This window comes from Lygodium microphyllum, chromosome 12, assembly GCF_053477565.2.
Source record: "Lygodium microphyllum isolate KBCC chromosome 12, Lygodium_microphyllum_v1.1.10, whole genome shotgun sequence".
NCBI lineage: Eukaryota > Viridiplantae > Streptophyta > Polypodiopsida > Schizaeales > Lygodiaceae > Lygodium > Lygodium microphyllum.
In genome coordinates, this window is record NC_141146.1 from 128,459,389 (window position 1) to 128,483,142 (window position 23,754).

Here is a 23,754-nt window from a genome sequence, read left to right on the forward strand (position 1 = left end):
CCCGCCATGCATCTCCATCCACCCCACCATCCCTCGATCCTACTCCCTAAACCACAACCCCCCACGTCCACCACCCGCGCCATAGACTACCTCACCTAAGATCCCACAGCCCTTAAACCCCACCCCCCCACTGATGCTGGTCCACAGCACCCCCTCCCCAGACCCGCCATGCATCTCCATCCACCCCACCATCCCTCGATCCTACTCCCCCCCACCGCCCCCCCTACCGAGCAAACCCCCTGATTCACACTCGGTACAGGTGGTCCCCCCTAGACCCACCCCCCCTCCTCCCACAAGAGGTGATGAGCCACACATGCCTACATCCTCCTCACACCAACAGTCTCCACCCTCCCATACAGCCACCAGCTCATCCGCCCCTACTGCCCGTCATACTTTCCCGAAGACGACAGATGCAGCTGTTGCCACAGGATTTCATCTGCAGTGGCTCATGATCCTACCTGAGAGTTGCGGAGCGCGGAGAGTTTCTGCTACCTCTAGAGGTGGGGATCTTCATGGTTCGTAAGTCAAGGAGGGGCAAGGTCCATCTACTAGCACCACTGGATGGACCAAACTACGTCTTTTTTCTTTAGTCTTCTTACTCACCCAAGTAGACGGCTACACAGGTAGAGAAAGAGTTGAAGAGTCAGGTAGCAGACCACATCTACCAATGGATGGGAGAAGGAGGACTAGCACTATTTGCACAGCAGTGGCCTGGTTGCATGATGGACATTAACTGGTGGGCTAGTGCCGAGGTCCCACACTTGAGCATTATCTTTCGAGCTCCTCCATAGTGGAGGAGCTATGCGAGATGTGATCAAGTGGCCCCTATCACAAGCGGCTCGTTTCTACCACTATAGAGAGTCACAACTCTCAGCATGGCTGATAGATGCATTGATAGTACCACCTGGAGCATCTATCACCCCTATGGTCTAGCCGAGGGACACCATGGGAGACTAGAGCTCGTCGTCCAGACCGGTGGCAAAGCATACTTACATGCCTCATAGCTTCTCCTCCTCGTTAGCACCCTCCACACCGAACAGATGCATGTTCGGTCAGTCACAGGTTTCCCCATCAGCCCGCACCTTGCATCCTGGAATGTGAATAGTCTCCACTACAATGGGGCACGTGGTTCCAAGAAGTTGATTATTCGGCAGCAGCTACAGCCTGCCCTTACCAGATGGATCGACATCTTACTTCTACAGGAGCACAAGCTCACCCCCACCCAAGCCCAGCGGGTTGGGAAGGAAATTTCAGGCAGCTCGCATACCTACTGGGAGCACCCCATAGGTGCCCACAGCAAGAGTGGAGTTGTATGCACCTCTATTGGCCCAAGTCTCACTGCTTGTGTACGAAAACACGGGACGATAGTGGCAGGGAGGGTTCTATGGATCAGATTGGATATTGGGGACTCGTGCCTTGGAGTCCTAAATGTCTATGCCCCTACAGAGGTTAGGGCACGCAGTACGTTCTAGGTGGAGATCGAGGATGGACTCCCAGAGGTCAAATGTTGGATTGTTGGAGGAGACTTCAACAACATGCAGGCCTTGGAGGACCAGTAGGGAAAAGACAGAAACTAGTAGGGCAAAGGCAGAAACTAGTAGGGCATGGCTAGGGAGAAGCAGGAGGCATGGGAGATCTTTCTACTAGCAGTAGGAGCACGCGATGCCTGGAGAGACCCTGCCTTCCACAGGAGCAAGAGTTCGTTGGACTTCTCGTGGGGATACAAGCGGCTAGATGGAACCCTGTTGGAGCTGTTGGACAAGTTTTATGTGGGAGAGTGAGGAGGCTCTCATGGTGGCCATATTGAACAGTTGGCAAGCTCCACGTTATCCAATCATTGCCCAAATCTCCTGACACTTGATCCCCCAGCATCCGCCATGGACACATGATCCTATCGGATCCCTGACTCGATCTACAGGAGGGACGAGGTGATGAGACAGATAGAGCAGAATTGGACCAAAGAGTGGGACATGAGTGACTGGATACCAGAGGAGGTTACAGAGGTCCTAGCCGAGTCGAGCAGAATCTGCCAAGAGGCAACCATACAGGCCAGGCAGCAGAGCTAGGAGGAGGAGAGAGCACTCTGGCAGGACCTTGCAGCCACGTAGAGATTATTACAGGAGGCACCCGTGGATCCAACCCTCCATGCACAGGAAGGTGCGTGCACAAGCAGCTATTGCTGGCCTAGAGGAGAGGCGCTCGAAGTTCTCTTTCCGAACCTTAGCAACCTTCTGGGCACGGAAGGGAGACAACATGTGCAACAAGTTCTTCCAGGTGCACCAGCCACGCACCGCAGGAGAGCAGATACGCAACCTTAGGAATCAATATGGGAGGACTCGTTCTAGCCCAGATGAGGTGATGGAGAATGCCACCAACTATGATACACACCTCTTTCAGCAGGAGACAACTTCAGCTAGAGGACAGAGATGTAGACAGCGGGCCTGGGATCACATCCCATCTCTCGTCACAGAGGAGATGGGACATGCCCTCCTAGCTCCCTTCACAGAGAAGAAACTAGAGGAGGCCTTCCATACAGAGGATGGGCAGAAATGCCCAAGGAAGGATGGCCTATCTAAGGCCTTCTTCACCACCTACTGGGAAATAGTGAAGGAACCCCTACTGATGGCCTTCTAGGAGATTTTCACTTCAGGACAGATGCGAGGGAGTCTTTCAGCAGGCCTTATCAATCTTCTCCCTAAAGCGGAAGACTGATGGCCTTTCCCAGTGGAGACTGATTGGAGCTTTCCTCACAGACCCGGACTCTAGCACCGAGTGGGGCGTCCACCTGGGATTTAGATGGGTGAGCAGAGGGCAAACTGTCCGGTACCTAGGGTTCCAGGTGGGACTTGACATCACCCCTGCCTAGCAGTTTCATCTTATCATGGATTCCATCCAGAGGAATTTGACCTAGCACGGCTAGCCTCTCACTAGCCAGTCGAGCCCTGGTGGTCAACTAGGAACTCCTAGCTACCACCTCATACATTGCCTCGTGTTGGTGCTGTTGAGCTAAAATATGCATTACTTGTTGATTAGCCTCTTAAACAGCCCCAAAAGACACTAAAAATACTCTTTTAGAGTAAAACCCTAAAACGGGAAGCGGTTCGAGAGAGTTCAATAGAAACCCTAAAATGGGGAGCGGTACGAGAAAGTTTAGTGGAAACCCTAATTTTTGGGGCACCCTTCCACATCTATAAATAGACAGGCTGCCCCCATTCAACCATCATCCTTGTTTGCAGAATACACCAGCCCACACACACTCTGCTGCTGTTGCCGCCCAGTTTACAGCCTCCCGCCTCCATCTGCTGTCCAGCCATCATCGACTACAGCCACATCATCTTCAGCCTGTGCATTGCTGTAGGCGACAGCTCTCAGCTGTTGGCGACTGCTCCAAACTCTCCAGACTGCTGTTTAGCCTGCTGTCCATCATCTCCAGGGTCAGCCAGCCTGCGTTTTCAGCATTGCAGACCCTGACACTCTCAGACATTGTTTCACCCTGTTGTTTACAGCAGACTCTGCACAGTTTCCAGCCCCAAATTGGTGGTACACTGCTGCGTTTACCAGTTTCCAGCCTCCAGACTACTGCGTTTTGGTGACCAGCCTGCTGCCATTCACTATTCAGCACTCCTACACTCCGATTGGTGGTCACAGACTTCAGATCCGTCTTCGGTGGACATCACAATCCGACATTGCTCTGCCCTTGAGCACACTGTACACTGTTACATTCATTTACAGCATTCATTCACTTCAGAGTTGTGTTCTCTCTCTCCCTTCTTCTGCTTGTGTTTGAGTTTTACCCTCTGTGTCTGTGTCTGTGTCTGTGTCTTTGTGTTTCTGTCGTGGTCGTACACTCTGTGTGTCCTCAGTGCAAACCCTAGCAGTCTTCTTAACATGGTATCATAGCCGGTGCTCTTGTAAAGAGTATCCTACAGATATTGTTGAGAGCTAGTCTTTGTGCAAGGCACACAATACGACTCGTAACCGAATCACAATGTCCCAGACACCTTCTCCAGTTTCTATGATGTCTTATCAGGCTTCTCCATCATTGGAGGCCCTGAGACGGCATTATGGACTCGGTAAGGAGGACAACACTCCACCTTCACCAGATTTCACTAACATGACAGAGGAGGACTTTGAGGAGTACTATCGCAACAAGTACGGTGATGTTTACACCCCTCATAGCAGTTTTGCTACCACATTCAGACCGGTTGGTGAGGCTGGCCACCTCTCCAATCATGGAGGACACACAACATTCGAAACGTCTGGCTATCCATCTTGATCATCTCCGCCAGGTCCAATGTCAGATTCGTACAATTCTTTTGTGTTGCATGAATCAAAAACCTCGCATGTTTCTTCTTTTGAGGTACAGGATCCAGTTGGCTTTGCATATGTGAACTTCAATAGAGGGGGCTCACGAAGTAGACGAAATTCAGGTACATCTATAGCTTCTGTTTCATTTGAGCATATCACACACACTTCTCACTTCCCTCCCATCCCACCCTCTTCTATATCACACCTTGATCATCTCTCATCATCTTTCCAAAATCTTGGATTACACTCCACATCTGCATCAAACACCATAGGGGTTGGATCTTTCATCTCCGCTCCTAGCACATTTTCCTTCTCCACCCCATTCTCTACCTCTTTGCACTATGGTACTTCATTAGGGGGAATGCCACCCTTTAACACAGTGCCTCTCACCTTTCAGCAAATGAGCACACCCATAACTCCTGGGTCGACTGTGATGGGCATCCCCCTCACTATCCCCAGCTTCACATCTCCCATGACCACTTTACACAGGGGTTTCCATCCTCAGCTTATGGTGTGTCTTCACACTCTCCTTAGGTTACACCTACGCAGGGATTCCCATCTTCTGCTCCCCGTGTTCCCATCCCACCTCCTTGGGTTCCTCATGTGGCTACCATGCCCATGCGTAGTGAGCCCATCCCTACCTATGGATCCACCTTGCACACTACCCGCATGCCTGGTGGGCACTATGGGGCCCATTTTCAAGTGTACTACGTTCCCCCATCCCACTTCCACTACACTTTTCACACTATCCATCTCCGAGCACTACCACTTCTGTTGCAACGGCCAAGAATGCCTTCATGGATAAGACACCTTTTAACAGGTCAAATTTCACTACTTGGTCGAATTTCATGCGACAAGTGCTTGAGTCTCAAGGTCTTTGGGACCTCGTCATTGGTCTAGAGCCTATCCCAGACCCTCGACTAGCTCACCCTGACTACATCCGTCAATGGAGAGTTCACAATGCTATAGCCAATGTTGAGCTAATGTAGGGATTGCTTCCTGAGTTTCACTCTCAGTAGCAGCACTTCCCGCTCGCGTCAAAGCATTGGAGTCACCTTCTCGACCGCTATGCGGCTCGTGATCGTACTCAATGCATCAATCTCGACTTTAAGATTCAAGAGTTCTCTCTTAAGGAAGGAGATGATCAGAAAGTCAAGTTGGCTGACTATAAGCGGTTACTTGCCGAGTTTGCCACTACTGGCTCTCCAAAGTCAGATGATAATCAGGTGACATTCTTCTTGAATAAGTTGCCCGCAAAACACTTTGATTTCATTCAACACATCATCTCTCAACCTTGATTGCCAACCTTCTACGAGTTTGAGTGCCAGTTCTTGCGTTACGCAAGGCTGCATAATCAACTCCACAAAAAATCCTCATCATAGCCTTAATCAAAGCAGAGGGGGTTGGTTGTCTCTTCTTCGAGAGGAAAAACCACCAGTGGCAAGAACTCGCTAGATGCGAAGGCAAGCCAATCAAAGGGTGACTCCTCTTCCTCAAATGGAACCAAAGAATCAAGACCTATCTGGCAACAACTCCCTAAGAAAAACCTGTTTTGCACACACTGCCAGAGAGTAGGCCACGTGGACGAGGAGTGTCGCTCCAAGGCCCAAGGTCTTCCACCTAAAAAGCCTTAGCAAACCGTTGCGACTTCACAGTCCAGTGGGGCTACGCCTTCCGCTGCTGCCCTATCTGCTCCTCCAGCCTCCACAGCGACTGTTAGACATGTGGCACACGGACAGCCTCAGCGGCCATCCTTCTCTACACCTGAAGGATTGGTTGATTGGTCTGCAACTTCCGATCCCGTTGCACTTCATGCATCTATGTTACCTTCCTCCCCACCTCGTCAGGTGTTCCCTTGGCAAAGCCCTGCTATTGAACGTACGCGATGGTGGCCATCTTCTTAGACTAGCATGTCTCTAGGTCCTTTTGGATACCCTAGGTCAGCCTAGCATTCATTTTTCGCACTCTTAGAGTCAGGTCCATAGGATTTTTGTCTCTACATTTTAAGTCTTCCGCTGTATTTACTCACACACACACACATTTGCATCTTTGCACTTGTTCCTTCAGTTAGCTTTTCATTTTTGTTTTGTTTTGTTTTTGGAGCATCTCACTACTGACCTCTGTGATTGCAGACTCTGATCTCCTTTGCAGGTTTTGTTTTCAGTGTAGGACTAACATGCAGGTTTGCCCAGTCCTACCTGCGCTGGAGACTTGGGATGTGCGCCGTTCCTTCATGGTGTCATCATCCTTGGAGTTTTTCTCTTCTACCACCATGGAGGCTTCCCCTCCCGAGGCAGATCGTACAGCATCTCTTGATACTATCATGGAGGTGACTTCTACCTAGCTCTTCCAGTTGGGATGCTTCATCCTCCTCTTCATTCCTTATGGTTCTCGACACCACAAGAGAACCGACATCAAGCTCCTCTTCCTTCTTCGGTATCGGCATCTAGGTTAAGAGGAGGTTTCTACTCTTGGTATTCTACAAGCTTCAACACTTCGTCTTCGACATCGGCTTCTCCCCCCTGTTGTACCTTACCCTTTGCATTGTATGATTTCATCATCTTTGTATTAGGGTGCTTGGGCAAGTGAACAATTTTTCCCTGAGGGACATTGTCCATGTGGTACCTACTGTATGAGCATTCTTCAGCATGTCGCATACTTTGCATCTCATTTTGCAAATCACCACTTGAGCGGATCCTAATCTATTACCACCGGCAGCTGTTGTTACCACACCACCATCCTTCATCACATGGATACCTCATCACCTACTTTTCCTCGTCATCAACACCCTGAGTGGATGGGTTAGCTTGTACTGTTTTGTGATCTGTTGGGTGTACCCTCCCCACTACTGTCTTCTGGGTCACTATTACTCAATTGGCCACATCCCATTAAATTTACCACACTTATTCAAAAAAAAAAAAACAACACACAAAAGTTCCATGTAGTTCCGTCCGCCTTTGTAGGGCTTGGTAGGCCACAAGGCAACCGACGTGTACTCTTTGTCCGATGCCCTGCCCTCTTTGGGGTAACTACTTGGATTCCCTTGGTAAGATAAACATCGCCTCTGTAGTCTTGGTAGGCCACTGGGCAACTGACGTACACCCTTTGTCCGATGCCTTGGCTGCTTTGGGGTGGGACACCTTGACATACATCAACATCACAATGGCTAGCCTAACCTTTCGGCTCAGTTTTGGGCCTAAGAGGGATTCTTAGGCTAAAATATGCATTACTTGCTAATTAGCCTCTTAAACAACCCCAAAACACACTAAAAATGCTCTTTTAGAGTAAAACCGTAAAACGCGGAGCGGTTCGAGAGAGTTCAGTGGAAACCCTAAAATGGGGAGCGATACGAGAAAGTTTAGTGAAAACCGTAATTTTTGGGGCACCCTTCCACATCTATAAATAGACAGGCTGCCCCCATTCAACCATCATCCTTGTTTGCAGGTTACACCAGCCCACACACTCTCTGCTGCTGTTGACGTCTAGTTTCCAGCCTGCAGCCCCCCTCCGTCTGCTGTCCAGCCATCATCGATTGCAGCCACATCATCTTCAGCCTGTCAATTGTTGTAGGCGACAGCTCTCAGCTGTTGGCGACTGCTCCAAACTGTCCCAGACAACTGTTCAGCCTGTAGGCGACTGCTCCAAACTGTCCCAGATAACTATTCAGCCTGTTGTCCATCATCTCCAAGGTCAGCCAGCCTGCGTTTCCAACATTGCAAGCCCTGACACGCTCATACACTGTTTCAGCCTGCTATTAACAGCAGAATGTGCAGTCTCCAGCCCCCGATCCGTGGTACGCTGCTGCGTTTACCAATTTCCAGCCTCCAGACTGCTACGTTTTGGTGACCAGCCTGCTGCTGCCATTCACTATTCAGCACTCCACTCCGACTGGTGGTCACAGACTTGGGATCCGTCTTCGGTGGATGTCACACTCCGACATTGCTCTGCCCTTGAGCACACTGTATACTCTTACATTCATTTACGGCATCATTCCCTTCAGAGTTGTGTTCTCTCTCTCCCTTCTTCTGTTTTTGTTTGAGTTTTTGTGTTTGAGTTTTAAGTTTTGCGTTTAGGGTTTGAGTTTTGAGCTTTGCGTTTAGGGTTTGAGTTTTGCCCTCTGTGTCTGTGTCTGTGTCTTTGTGTTTCTATCATGGTCCTACACTTTGTGTGTCCTCAGTGCAAACCATAGCAGTCTTCTTAATAGGCGCTTCTCCACATCATGCGTAGTGCAACTCCGCCACGTAGTGCGGAACTTCCTTTGGTCAGGGTCAGATGGTTCCAGGGACTCCAGGGCCAAGGTGACATGGGCGACCATCATAGGGCATCGGTCAGAGGGAGGGCTTGGGATCATAAACTTAAAGTATCATACGGCATCAATCCGTAGCCTCACACCAAGAGAGCAAACATCGAAGGTCCTATTGCAGGAGGGTCTTCACGATTGTAGACCGAGGCTTGGCAATGAGTGGAGGCCGTCCCTGAGATGGATCTTCACGTCAGCCCAAATCAACCCCCCCAGATCATCTTTTCTACGCAACTTACTCCACATGTGGCAGGGCCTCCGTAAGGCCCTAATACAGAGTCCCCCAAGCCTGCCAGGAGGATATAGACCGTCAGTCGGTGATCTGGAACCCCCAGGTCAAAGATCGCGAAGGGGCACAGATCAGTGAGCGCCCCCATATCCAATGGGCTGGTTGGGAGGCCGGCCCGGCTCGCACCATCAGGACATGGCAGCAAGTGTACAGGATGGTAGACGAGGAGGTGTTGCAACGAGTATCAGGCTGCGAGAGAGGAGTGGAGTTGAGAAGGGAGATAGATGCAACCATACCTCTGGAGTGGCTTGCTTTTCCGATACGAGAGCCGATAGAGCCCAAGGAGATATGGGCAGCTAGGTTTTCACCAGCACGCTTCCCCCTATAGGTGGCAGGTAGAGTGGGCGGCGCCCCACAAGGGACTTTCTTCACCATGCAAGAGGGGGGACGTTTGGCCCTTCACAGAGGGCACCAAGATGAGGGGATGGCCACCCTTTCGTGGAGGAGGATTCAAGTGGTGGGCCTTCAAGGGGGGAAGACATGGTGACTGGACCCCTATGTTTTCTGGGAGGAGCTCAAGAAGTGGCGCCTTTGGATCTAGGAGAGCAGACCACTTGATGAGCTAGGGTAGGATCCAAGAGAGTGACTATGGCCGGCCACTGCGGTCGCCAAGAATCCACCCAGGTTTCTAGAGTACACTACCAAAATTGGCAGACACGTACTGATGCAGGAGGATATGGATTGAGCGCCATCACGTAACAGGCACTAGACAGAGCACACCATCACGGAACCTTTCCGACGGACCTTCTACCGTCGCTTATGGGATAGCTAGAGGCCAAGGAGGATGTCGTATTTCTTATGGCTGGTGACACATGGAGGCTTGGTGGTGGGAAGTTGGCTTGACCAGATGCAGAAGGAGGGAGGTTGTAAGCACTGCACACTGCAGCCTCTGGAAACCCCAAAGCACTGCCTTTGGTCATGTAAGGAGGCAGAGCTTGTGTGGAGGAGAGCATGCCGCATCTTTCGCCGCATAGCACGCAGCCTTGGATGTATCTCATGGGGAGCTTTATGTTGGCAGGCAGTCAGCCAAGGCCATCACCTTCTGTAATGAGGCTAGAATGCAAGACATGATATTCATTATTGAGGCAACGTCATGCACAATGGTGGGTCTAGAGGCTCTACCCATACGCCAGGTACTGGAGCCCACAGCAGACCGCTCGGAGGTATGGGAAATCATAGGGAGTCTTACTGGATGGCATATCTGGAAGGTGCGGTGTAAGGAGGCTTTCGGTGGAGAGACACTTTCAGCACGGGCAACATTAGCAAAGCTCTGGACCTCCATCATCCACTCCCTCTGCGGCCGATCGGATCAAGTGCACGGTAAGTCCAGGGCTCGTCAGGAGCTCCGCTGTCATTTCATGCGCACTTGGGGCGGCCGAGACCTATTTTTCGTGATGCAAGCAGGCAGCTCCCAATTGGCGATATAACCCCCTCCCCCCATGGCTTCTTGCCCCAATCCCCCCCAGACCACCTTGAGAGGCTTATACACGTGATGTATTTATGATTTTGCATCAGCTCCAGCTAGTCTGTTGAGCATGAGCACTCCGTTGTAATTAGTTTTTTGAGTAATATAATCAGCCACATTTTATTTGGGGGAAAAAAAATATGTATTTTTTTCCCTTCTTTGTTTTTCAGTTTTTATGTGCCCATTGTTGAATCATGCGAGATAATTTTTCTTTGGCAATGTATCACATCCTTTGTGCCTCATTGTACACATTCGCAACCTCCATTGATGCCCTCATCTCAAGATTGAGGCTCCTCCTTTTTCGTGACACTCTATTGGCCCCTCTACCCTACCATTATAACCTGGAAGATTGGTTGTTCACTCAACCATTGTATTATGATGTACTTAGCAGTCCCCCAATAGGGCTTTTTGTACTTGGTATTTTACGTGTTCTATGTGTCATTAATAGAGATTTCTTTTCTTAAACAAGAATCCATGCTGTCTATGGCTGTATGCAACAACAGAGAACATTACATGTCAGATTTTGGCCATGCATACTGTATTTACAGACCCTGCAATCATGTTCAGGGATGTGTGCTGATTTGATATGCAAGTTAGAGCCTGATAGGGAGTTGGAACAACTTTGTCATCCAAAAGATCACTGTTCATGAGAGAGACAGATGGAAAAGACAATAGGGCATAGCAAGATTGATTTGGAAGTGCATACACTAAAGATTTAAGGGCAAAACAGGACTGATTTGCTATTAGATGAGTAGTTGGGACAGTTCTGTCATGCAAAAGGTCACTGTTCATGAGAGGGATAGTTGCGAAAGGCAATAGAGCATAGCTGGACTGATTTAGGAGAGCATGCACTAAAGATTTAGGGATAAAACAGGGACTGATTTTCTGTTGTGGTAATAAGGGTTTATTATACAGAAACTCGGGTTCAAAGAGCTGTTCAGTAACTTAAAGAAAGACCACAGGGGCGCCAATGTTTGGGGCCAATCCCTGTCATGTCTTTTGTGTCGGAGCATTGCAACTCCCTTGCTGTGAGATGTTCATTTGCTGAATTTCAGTTTGGCATTGGTGGTGGTGGTTTAATTAAATTATCACTGTCCTTTTGTTTCACCAAATGGCAGTTTCACCAGTGTTCCTTGATACTTGTACTAAAGGAAAAAATAACCCTAAGACAACAGCAACGTGACGAGAGAAAATCCTAATCTGAACCTGATCTTTATGTGAAGAAGTTTCGGTCTGAATAATACAACATTTCCTATCTAAATTGCATTGGAGAGTAGACATTTGGCTTAAATTCTTTTATGAACAGTAGCCCAAAAGACGTGACTAGACCCATTTATGGGACGTAATCAACAGTCTTAACCCAAATGGGTAAAGCACACTTGGAAGCAGCACCAAGACAAGGTCTGCAAAGTACATAGAAGGGTGAATTTCATCATAGATACACAATGCATAACGCTGCTTGATGGCATTGCATCAAATATTGTTTTGCAATACTTCATCATTCACATAAAGCATCATATAGTATCTACGTACCTATCTACCATTACAGTCCATGCAGTAGGTAAATATTTTCTGAGGTTTTACACAAATCCTGCCAAATCTAAGTTGAGCTGCAAATTAAGAATCACTACTGGAGCTGATGACACATTTTTCTTTGGGTATATTCTGGTTAACTTGTACAGTGAACCTGAATGACCATGAGAGCTACAGAAATCTTACCTCCCCTGAATTCAGAATATTGTTTATATCCTCAAGAAACGATTCCATGACAATCTGTGTATCAGAAAAGAGGAAGGTTGTTTCCTTGTCATCGACACCTGCTTTTAGCAGCATTCTTTTAAGGTCATCTCTCCATTCATTGTTGCCATAACCTTTTGTAATCTCAATCTGCATTTATGTTGCAATAGAGATGAAGGATTTAGTGACCCTTATAATACTACACAGTTTTACATCTCTTTTGCAATGGTTTGTAATCACAATACTTTATATCGTACATGATGAGAGAGGTTTAATTACAAATAGATTCCCTATAACAGATTTGACAGTAGTTCAGGGTTTATGGGCTTGACTTAAGGCCCATCTTTTAATATCTGAAGGAATAGAGCTGTCAATGAGTGATGTGGCCAAGGGAGAAGCTAATGCAAAGCAGAAGGTGCTGATGATGACGACTTCTGATGTAGTCACTGTAGTAGTGCATGCAGTGTATGCAATCATTCATTCAGAACTATTTGTCTTTCGTATTTGGGAGAATACAACAAGCTAAGCAAGCATGCCATAATTTGATTGGACTTGATAAATATTGAAATTTGAATGATGCTTAACATGAAGTTTTGATGCATGCAAAATATACAGGCCACTGACTATGAGGTGATGAAACAAAAAAAAAAGGATTGAAAAAGGTAAGGACCTATGCCTCCTGTTAGCATGATTCAAATTGAAGAGATACCCCTCCCAGTTGTCAATGTGATCACCTGGTCTGCCATCAAGGCCAACTGGCCCCCACCCAAGGAAAAGCACCCAATCAATTGCGGAGCCCAAAAACAAGTCAAATACCAAGTAGATGGTTGGCTAGCTAAAGTGCCACCGACCATCGAACAGGAAAATGATCTAATCCCAGACCACAAAAAGTCTGATTCCTAGAGCTCCAACTCCAACTTTGAATCTAATCTTGGATACTGACCTCTTAGCCCCTAGATATGATGAATGCAAATTGGATTTATAGATGACTAGAGCAAACACAAGGATGGCACAAGCCTATTGGAAGTTCTTCCAAATAAAATTTCAAATCTTGCATTGGTATTTAGAGAGGAAAGTAAAGAAATTAGAAGAACCTAAGCAATTGTGTCATTATTTGATTCAGGATGTAATATTGAGATTTACATGATGTTGAACACTAAGTTTTGATGCATGCAAAATATGCATTTAATAGAAATGTGCACCTCCAAACAAAAGGGAGAAACAAGGAAGAGCACAGAAAAATAATGGGCAATGCACTTAATTATGCATGAATTGGAGCACCATCCTATGCAATATTTTAAAAAGATATTGTTGCTCCTTGGTTGCCCTTCCATTGACATTTGCATGGTTGGAAATAAATTGTTGCTATCGCGCATGTAGACACCCAACTAAGTCTTAGCATCATAAGTTTCTTTTACTACAATCAAATTGGAAAATTTGTACTCATTGGGTAAATGGAAATCATATGCATTGAATGGCCTTACAATTGAGTGTTTGTATACCTACTATCATTTGTTTGATGTTACTGTGCTCCTTATGATGGATTGAATCTTGCTCAGTATGGTTTTGGGCCAAGAGAATAGACCAATGATTCTATCACAGAATCATAGATTCACATTGAATATACTAATATATAATCCGGGATGTGTTGATTATGCAGGCTATAATGAGAAAGCATTGGATTCTATGAGTTTAGATTACATAAAACAAAACATGGAAAATTTTGATTTTGATTCTACAATTTAAAATGTTGTTCTTTGTTGTATGAAGACAAAGGCTTTTGTTATTCTAGGAGGGAATTTGTCAGAAGCTTGGTCTTGGGAATATCCATGCAAGACTGTCCACTAATTGATTTATTATATGCAATGGCCACCCATAGATAATTTAGAATCCATTGGTGACTTTTATGAGATGGTAATACCTCATAATTGTTCACATTTTTTGGCACAAGGATAGGATGTTGGGATCCGAGTGTTGGAAACTCTGGTTTGAAAGTTGATTTTAGTAAGTCCAAACTACTTATTTATGGAGTGGAAATGGTAAAGTTTACTTTCATCTGGTGAGGTTCCTCTTGTTGATCATATTATTCACTATTTGGGATGGTGAGATTCCTCTTATTGATCACACTATTCACCATTTGGGATATCTGTCGAGATGGAGTATGTCTCACATTATTCATTGTTTGGGAATATGTCTCATATTATTCATTGCTTGGGATATTTGTTGGGATGGAATGTTTCTTGAAAAGATGTCCAACTGGGTTACCCCAAAAATTTGTGCGTTAAGCCTTTCCATTTTGCCTAGAAACCGTGCAATCCATCGTGTTGGCTCATATCCAATGCTTTCTTCCGTTGGCTGTGGAAGCCTAGCATTTGCTGGATTTTCCACATATCAATGGCAAAGAACTAGGGAAGGGATTTGAGATCAGATTTGCAGCTGCCATTATGAGCTTGGGGATCCACATCCTCTAGCCTTGACTTACTAGCCCTGAGCATTGTTGAAGAGAAGTTGAGACAGCCACTTCTTTTCAACAAGAACTTGAGATCAAAGTTTGGTATACCTTGGGCAAAGGAGCCACCTTTCTTGGGGAAGTTTACCACATATGTTGCTACTGCTGTACTGTAATGTTCTGTTTTTCTTGATTTACTAGATGGCACTTCAAGGTAGAGATTTCAGGGTGCATTACACATTAAACCTTCATTAGCTCACTAAACAGCCCCATAACTCAAATGCACTCAATGTGTTTGTGTCCCATTACAAACTCCCCACTTTTTGGTTGGTTCCATCTTTTCTTTTTTTTGTAATAGGTAATCGTGTTAATTATGAAGAAATACAAGTACAAGATTGCAAGATTACAAGACGCAAGATTGCTCTAGTCCATCGTCCATAAATGATACAGAGTCACGGCAAAGTAACAGAGGAGATTGCCGTATGCCAAGGAACTAAATCATCTCTGACCAAGATATCAACATGCTGTAGAAGGTCAAGCTGCCACTAGAGAAGTCCCTTAAGCTTCGCAACATAATGCTGAATGCTGGAGGCAGCATAAAACATGAATGCATTGTGAGTGACCCACATATGGCCACAATGCCAAAATCTGAAAAAGTGAAAGAGGATCTTCATATGAGGCTGTGGCAAACCATTGTACATAGCTTTACCAAAAACCCAATCAAGCGGACGCATCCTTGTGCCCACCACCACAAGGCAAATGTCCAAGAGAAGGGCCCAAATCTTCTAAGCAATAGGGCAGGAAATGATTTGTGATGGGAAGACTCAACCATAGTGGTACAGAAGAAACAATTCCCATTAGAAATACCTCTACGGTGAAGGGCCGTCGTTCCATCTATCAATACTGTGCTAGGTCAGTTGCATCCTAGTCCATCCCCAATGCATCATCATGTGGCTGCTAGCTCCTCCTGCTATTGCCCACTCATTCCTTATCACCTCTAGCTGCTGATGTGGACATCCTTCAGCTGCCCTTCTATCCACAATGGACTATGTTTGTCTCCAGCCAGCTGTTGCCACCAGTCCTGGTCTCTATTCAATTCCTGCAGCCCCTATTTGAGTGTTTCCAGCTGCTGTCCTGATCATTACAACCTGGTGAACTTTTACATTTTCATCCCTACAGGCTGCCTTGCTTCTACTCATTATCTGGAGCACTTTCCAGCATCAGTTGTATTCTGTTTGCATCTATAGCTGGTCGTTTTTAGCACTTTTCTTCATCAGAGAATCTTTCATGGTGTAGTTGAGACTATGATAACTACTTGGGGGACAACAATATGGGTTATGGACAAAAGTCCAAGATGTGGCTACAGACATTTTGAGGGGAGTCTTTCTTTTCTTATTTTAGGAAAACATATGGGAGCTGATTGCTAGCATTGTTGCTTTGTTAATTAGGACAGCGAGATGCAGTCATGGACGAAGATACAAGACAAATCTACCACAAAGACCCTCTTTGGGATTTGGGCAGATATCATCATTCATACAATTCATGGGAGATGGGAGAGACTACAGGTTGGCTTTGAGTGCATGAGGAGGAGAGATGCTTTCTTTATACTTGGAACACATACACTTTCTTCCACCTAGAGGTACTTATGGTTTCTGGATCATAGACCTCTTGACTAGCTTTTCATACGGCCCTTGGAATGGACTATTTATTTGTTATCTTCTGCTGCATCATTGCTCTCTTATACAAGCCTTGTATCATATTTTACCTAGGTCTCATTTGACTGAGGTGGTTATTACTGGAATATCACTTTTCTTAGGGGAAAAAATAGGATTTGTGAAATCACAGAGCCAGCTCAAGAGCTCCAATGGAAACTAATTTGCCATCATTTGTCCCTCTTCAAGACATAGACGTCCTACCATTTGCTACCCTATTTCCAGTACATTTACGAGAGTTTCTTTCTACAATGTTGCTTCCCTATTTCCAGCATAAAAGATCGAGATATTAGCCATTTGAAATAGCAGGTCTGCAAAGTAACAGTCCTGGCAGAATAGCAATTCAAGGTTTCAACCAAAATGAATTACATCCACTCCATCAGAGATGAGATTCACTTATCTATGGGAAATTATCAGTTTATAAGCAGCAAGTCTCCATTCCTATCTGGAGCGTAGCTACACCACATTCACCTCTTTAAAACAGATCATGAACAAAGCAGATGTGAACAAAATGTCATCATTAAGGAGAAAAGGGGAGGCAGGGGGGAGTGGGGGATGTGAATTTTTAAATATTATGCATCATCTTATATCAGTACCTGAAAGAGCTCAAAATCTTCCATAAATGTTGCAAGCTTTGTTAAGCTTTGTCTTCCACTGCCCCCTACTCCAAGCAATAGTGCATTCCCTAGAGGAAGTCGGATCACCCTGCAAATTCGTGCTGCATGCTCTATAGCATCCAAGAACATTACAAGTTTCATAGGTGCACTGCTAACATTATTGTAATCCTCAAGGTATTGCTCAACCACTTGAGAGAGCTTCCCAAAGTCTGTCACCTACAGTAGCCCAGAGTTACATAAGATCCTCTTCTAGTCACACCTTATTTGTCTAACGTTCAACCGTAAGAGCCAAAAACATAACAGAGACAAAAGAGGAAGCTCCACCTCTTCATAGACTGTTGGTTCAGCCCCTGGAGTCATGAAATCGCAATAAAGAAGCCGATCACATGTCACAACATCATTCCATTGCAGTTTAAACTGTTTTTCTAACTGATCAGCTAAGCAGTTAGAAAACCAAGTTCTGTCTTCATCATTGATAAGGCGATCCTGGAAAATGGAAACAGTCAAGTCAGTGACAAAGCTACTTTGGCAAATACATGCAGATTAAACTAATGACATATTAGATGCACTATATGATATGGGCGATCCAAAGCATCAAAGGTCCCAAGGCCACCTATTTATATCACTGGACTAATCTCATTCAAAGATAGATCAATAGGGATTAGCACCATGATTTTTTTGATTTTATTCATTTATTTATTTATTTGTGGCAGTAATTTTCTATATCACATATTCATAGACATTCTATAACTTTTAAAGTTGGATGCAAAGATAAACATATTGGCCTTTAGCATAAGTTTCTTCTTAGAAATACTGAAGCGTGAATCTAATGCTTTTAATTAGGCAACAACACTGACTTTCATGAAATAAAGAAGCTTGTGATTAGTTCAAAGAACCTCTCACGAGTAAAAAAGCCTGTGACTTTCATGAAATAAAGAAGTTTGTGATTAGTTCATAAAACCTCTCGTGAATAAAAAAGATGCACAAATAATAGCAACTGTCTCAGGTACATTTATTCCCCTAACTCCTGGTAAGTTTTCACTTCTGGCATTGTGCAAGTTAATCAAAAAATTCTACAAGAAAAAAAAACTTCATATAGTTAAGATACTTAATTAACAATGAATGCAAAGCCATCCTGCAATCTGACTTGAAATAGTCATAAAAAGGGGTGAAAGAAACCTGAAAGATGCGCATTGCTTCATGTAGCCAAAGTGAGACTATAGAATGCAATGTTTGTGTACGACTAGGATCGGCACGAAGTACACCTTGAATAACTTTGCTCATGTCCCGCAAGTTGAAAGTATAATGTGACTTAAGTGGTGTTGGGAGGAGTTCTTTCCTTATGGAATTGTAAACTCCTATTGTCCCTAAAACAATGTTCTTTCCAGCCTCATGCACTATGTCAGTAAATTTTCCACTTAATGTTGCATCCAATATTGTATTGAAGATCAGAAACAAACTTTCATCAGACATCTCATTGAATGAGAGAAAATTAAAATGACGGAGAAACCGATTTGTTACTGGATTTCTGCCCCCCCCGGGAGGGCCCATGCAACCAACAAACTGAATATCTACAAGGGTGCGGAATGCACATGGTGGCTTTCTCTCATACCATCCTTTGTGGTCCATCCATTGGCGAAGAATTTCGATGGGTGGTTGGGCAAAGTATTTCTCCCTCTGTGGCATATTTACATCATCAACAAAAATCACAAACCTCTTAGTTGGTGGAGGACCAAATACCCCCTTCCTCCTTTTCTCTGTTTTCGAGTCTATTAAATCTTGTGTCTGGTTTGCACTTGTTCTGGCTGAAAAATTAATAAATATTGGCACATACGATGCATCCATATCATTCAAAAGTTTGTCCTGTACCACAAGAGTTTTCCCAGTCCCAGTATCTCCAACACATAGAACATGTTTACCAATTTCAATCAGTGACTGCAATATGTACTTCAACCTCACAGAGTCAGCTGTGGGGACTATAAGCTCAGAAAAGGGCTTGTCTGGATTGCAAACATATTTTGGGATGGTCTGCATCCAGTCTATCCAGTTAAGAGTCTTCTGGTCAAAGAAGTAGCCAAATATATCTAGTTCATCTGGCGGAGGCCTTTCCAAATGTAAATCAGCAAAAGTGTCACGAAGGTATGAATCAAACTTAGCCCGACTATCATTATCGCATGTAGCTCCTGCTGACCAAACTAGAGAGAACATAAATACAGGCTCAATCACCTGCAGAGTATCCAAATTGCATGAACAAGTTTTGAGAATCAAATCATAAAAAAGAAATAAATCTTAATTTCTGATGAAGACGTTACAATTCCCCCAAACTAGTGAACATTTACTTAAATAGCTGATAAAAGTTGTAAACTGGAAATCAAATTGTTATCTCCTCATGCAACCAGTTTATGATGTGAGCAAAATATTGCTGGTTTAGTTGACCATAAGTCCTGTCTTTGGTGGAAAAGAAAGGCCCTTTACAAGGAGGAAGACAAAGTGCTCAAATGCCTTGAAAGAGCAACTTCCCCCTGTTTATGAAGGTGTAAAGCTATCATGCCTTTGGAGTACTCTACTCTCCATCTTAGATCTTCAAGCAATGAATAAATTGATAAATGAGTCGACTACTTCAATTTGGAGTATGTTTTCAAACGGTGTCCAGTTTCCTCTTCAATTATATTCATTTTTCAAATTATACTGAGTGAACACAAGATTTCATTACATAGCTTACTTTGCAACACAATTATTGCTGCAACCTAATATCTATATGATTCTCTATCGAAATTGATTGAACTAACATGACATTTCATTACAAGACCACTTACTGGTTAACTTGAGCTCTTCACCACATTATGGTATGCCTGCATGATGGACATTACATCTCAACATCATCCTTCAGGTTACTCAGAAATAATAGCTCGACGTAAATATACAAGAGTGAGCTGTTCCTACACTGGCACTGTTTATTGTATTGAAAATACACAACTCTCAGCTTGGCTTTTGGAGACTCAAGGCCCAATTATCACCCTTTTTATACATCCCTTGGCTATTGAAGGGGAATGGATGATGCACTCTAAACTGGCAACCATGGAGACTAAATGATCAGGATCTTCTGCAACACTGAGCAAGGACCTGTTTTGCTAACTTTCACCTCAAAGGTAGATGGGAGAGACTTTTTTTTTCCCAATTCAGTTGCACTGCCTTACCAAGAGCTTGTTGCTGAGTTCAGATAGATTGCTCATTCCCATGCAAAGATGGCTTGGCAGGACATCCATCAGGAGGAAAGACCCTTTCAAGCAAGCTTGCACTAGAGGGATCATTTCAGGAGGGCAAGCTTACAAGCTTCTACTTCATGGGGGAGAGTGTGTGCAAGGAGTTCACTTCATCCTTCGAGGAGATTAGAGGCTTTCCTTGTGATGGATCTTAACTATCCCCCATTGACCTTTCCCCACTTAACATTCCTTCTCAACCTCTTGATATGGATTCTACAAGATGTTGGTTCATGAACCAAACGACTGCCAAGAGGATATTGAAATGCAGTCCACTATTTGGATTCGAAATGTCAAAAGGATGGATTGGAGCAGTTGTGCAAGTTCTCATGTGTCCAATGTAGCTTGGGACATCGCCTTTAGTAGGAATTCTTATCAGATTTTGGAGGATAATATCCATCCTCAATTGAAAGGGGACACAAGGGGAGTAATTGGCCATTGATGGAGATTGATGGAAAGCCACTTGGGATGATAGCTTGAAGACAGGGCAGCGTCGTACAAGTGGCACCATAGTTGCTATAAGTTTTGGAAATAGGGAAATGGAAATGCATTTCGAAGTTGCGAACCAAAGTTTCAGCCTAAGTTTGAAACAGCAAAACAAGAACCCACAAACTATAAATACAAATATAAAAGTGGGTGTTTGTGCATAGTTGTACTTGACAAGTTACTACTTAAGCTTTTACATAGATGCTTACATTGCCAAACACACAAAATAAATTTGTTATTTAGAAGCTACTAGCTGCTACCAAGAGTTAAGAGTTAGAATAACCTTCATAGTTATGTAAATCTTTTTGTGACTTCATGCATCCTCCCAATATAGTTGCCTTTAATAAAGAGAAATAGGCAAAGAGAAATAGGCATGCAAACATATGTAAACAAGTAGAAAGTCGAAGGCTAGAAATGAAAGCTAAAAACTTGAACACATTGTGTGTTGGGCAAAAACAAAAACACAGCTAGGTGAGGTTTGAGGCCTCCCCCCAAAACAGCAATTTTGGTTTTCAGAGAATCCTCCAAAAAAAAATTTGATATTGAAATCTAGTTCAAAGTTTCTGAAACTTTGATTACGGCATTTCTGTTTCGGGGCTCTAAACCCCTGTTTCAGATAACTATGAATGGCACACTTCTTACTGCTAGGGATGCAACTTCAATTTCTTGATGTATACTCTGAGACCTCTCCTTTTCCCCCAACCTGCCAAACACCTTTATTATGGTATAAGGGAATAGTAGGGAGTAGTAGGAACACCCCTTCTCACACCAGCCTGGTAGGATTAAAGTGGTGGCTATGGGAGGGAAGACCTTCATGATTAAGCCCCGCTTGGCTTGGAACAAGCTACATGAGTGGCACTTTTTATTTGGAAGGGCTGAGCCTTGGATACAGTTGAAGCTACATGAGTGAACACCTTCTCATTTGAAAGGACCAACGAGTGGGAGTGGCCCAATCTCCTTGATTGCAGAGTCGACAAGGGGGACAGGGGCCAACAAGAGCAGGCATAGGACTCAGCATAACATTTTGAAGCAGACAAGCGTACTTTCTAGATACGCATGTAGTACAATTAATGGCCAAAGCAGTTCTTCTTTTGGTCAATTTCTTGCAAGGGTATGGTGGTGGGCTTAGATCCAAAAGGAGGGGTGTGCCCCAAAGTAGTGATTGGTGACCTGAAGCATTGCCAATGAGCATGTCATGATGTGCAGCTGCTCGAGAGGTGCACATGGAATTGTTCCTTGAGCAGAGCCGGTGTATTACCATGGGGACTTTGCGCTATAGCCTATAGGTCTATATAAACTTATGGCATCACCTTCTAAAAAGGATGAGGTGAAGGACATCGTGTTTATTTATTGCAAGTAAAATGTGGCTAATTATATCACTCAAAAGGGTGATTACAACGAAGTGCACATGCTCAACAAACTAGCTAGTGCTGATGCAAATCACAAATCCATCATGTATACAAGCCTCTCAAGGCGGTCTGGGAGGGATGGGGGCAAGAAGCCATGGAGGAGGGGTGAATCACCATCTCGGTCTGCCCCCCTACATCGTGAAGAACAGGTCATGGCCACCCCAAGTGAGCAGAAAGTGAAGATAGAGCTCCTGATAAGCTCGATACTTGATTTGCACCTGGTCCCAATGGCCGTGGAGGGAGTGGATGATCGAGGTCCAAAGCTCTACCAAAGTCGCATATACGGAAAGGCACTCCCCGCCGTAAACCACCTAACAGTGTGCCTTCCAAATGTGCCATCTTGTAAGACTCCCTATGATCTCCCATACCTCTAAACGCTCTGCTATGGACTCCAATACTTGGCGAATGGGTAATGCCTCCAAGCCAACCATTGCATAAGACCCAGCCTCGATGAGAAAAATCGTGTCCTACATCCCAGCCTCATACAAAAGGTCACGGCCCTAGATGACTGCCTGCCAACAAAAAGCCCCCCACGAGATAGATCCAAGGCTAGGTGCAACACGATGGAGAATACAGCAAGCTCCTCTCCACACCAGTTGTGCCGCCTCACAAGACCAAAGGCAGTGCTTTGGAATTTCCAAGTGTTGCTGTGGGCAGTGCTTATAACCTCCATCCTGCTGCATCTAAGCCAACCAACTCCCAACAGCTAGACCCCCATGTGCCAAAAGCCAAAGGAAATATGACACCCTCCTTGGCCTCCAGCTGTCCCACAAGCGACGCCAGAAAGTCCGACGGAAGGCATCCGTGATGCTGTGCTCTACCCAATATCTACTATGCGAAGGTGCCCAATCCATGTCCTCTTGCATCAGTACATGTCTACCGAACCTGGATGTGTACTCCACGAACCCCAATGTCTTCTTGGCAACCGCAGTGGCCAGCCATAGCCACTCTCCAAGGTCCCACTCCAGCTCAACAAGTGGCTTACTCTCCCATATCCAAAGTCGCCACTCTTGAAACTTCTCCCAAGGCACATAAGGGTCTAGTCGCCAGGTCTTCCCCTGAAGTCCAACCACACAAATCCTCCTCCAAGGACAACAATCTCCTCATCCTGTTGCCTCTGCCAAGAACCAAATGCCTCCCATCCTACACGGCGAAGAAAGTCCTGTAGGGGGCACCGCCCACTCTACCTGCCACCTGTAAGGGGATACCTAAGAGTGAGAATCTAGCAGCCCAGACCTCACCAAGCTCCACCGGCTCTCAAATTGGGGGGTCTAATGTCCCCTGCTCACCCATCTGAACCCCAAGTGGACACCCCACTTCATGCTAGAGTCAAGATCTGTAAGAAAACCAACTCACTTTTGCCAGTTGATTTTCACTCCAACTGTAGTGTAAAATACCTCCAGAGCTAGTCTCACTCTCTCCAACATCAGCTCATCATCCTCTACATAAAGAGCGGTATCATCTGCATACTCTGAGTCCAACAACTCAGTCTCCTCCCTCATCAGAAGTCGAAGGCCACGTAGCCCGCTCACTCGTGAGTGGAGCAAGTAAGACATCGCCTCCACAAAGAGTAAGAACAGATAGGGGGAAAGAGAGCAGACTTGCCGGCCAGATCTCTCTAGCCGAAACTCCTCCCCCCTCCTACCACCAATGCGAACCCTGCTAGTGGCCGATCTATAAAGTGTAGAAACCCCATTGATCCATGCCTAGGGGAAGCCCAAC

General features: G+C 45.3%; 1 protein-coding gene across 5 annotated transcripts in view; it reads right to left on the reverse strand.

The window, feature by feature from the left end:
- LOC148028254 (uncharacterized) overlaps positions 1-23,754 on the reverse strand; it is a 346,086-nt gene that overhangs the window by 90,905 nt on the left and 231,427 nt on the right. For all 5 annotated transcript variants that reach the window (XM_087690038.1, XM_087690039.1, XM_087690041.1 and 2 more), the window contains exons 30-33: positions 18,057-19,103; positions 17,202-17,363; positions 16,857-17,093; positions 12,082-12,249 (exon numbers count right to left, since the gene is read on the reverse strand). In XM_087690038.1, coding sequence (XP_087546164.1) covers positions 12,082-12,249; positions 16,857-17,093; positions 17,202-17,363; positions 18,057-19,103 — 1,614 coding nt within the window. The remainder of the gene's footprint in view (positions 1-12,081; positions 12,250-16,856; positions 17,094-17,201; positions 17,364-18,056; positions 19,104-23,754) is intronic.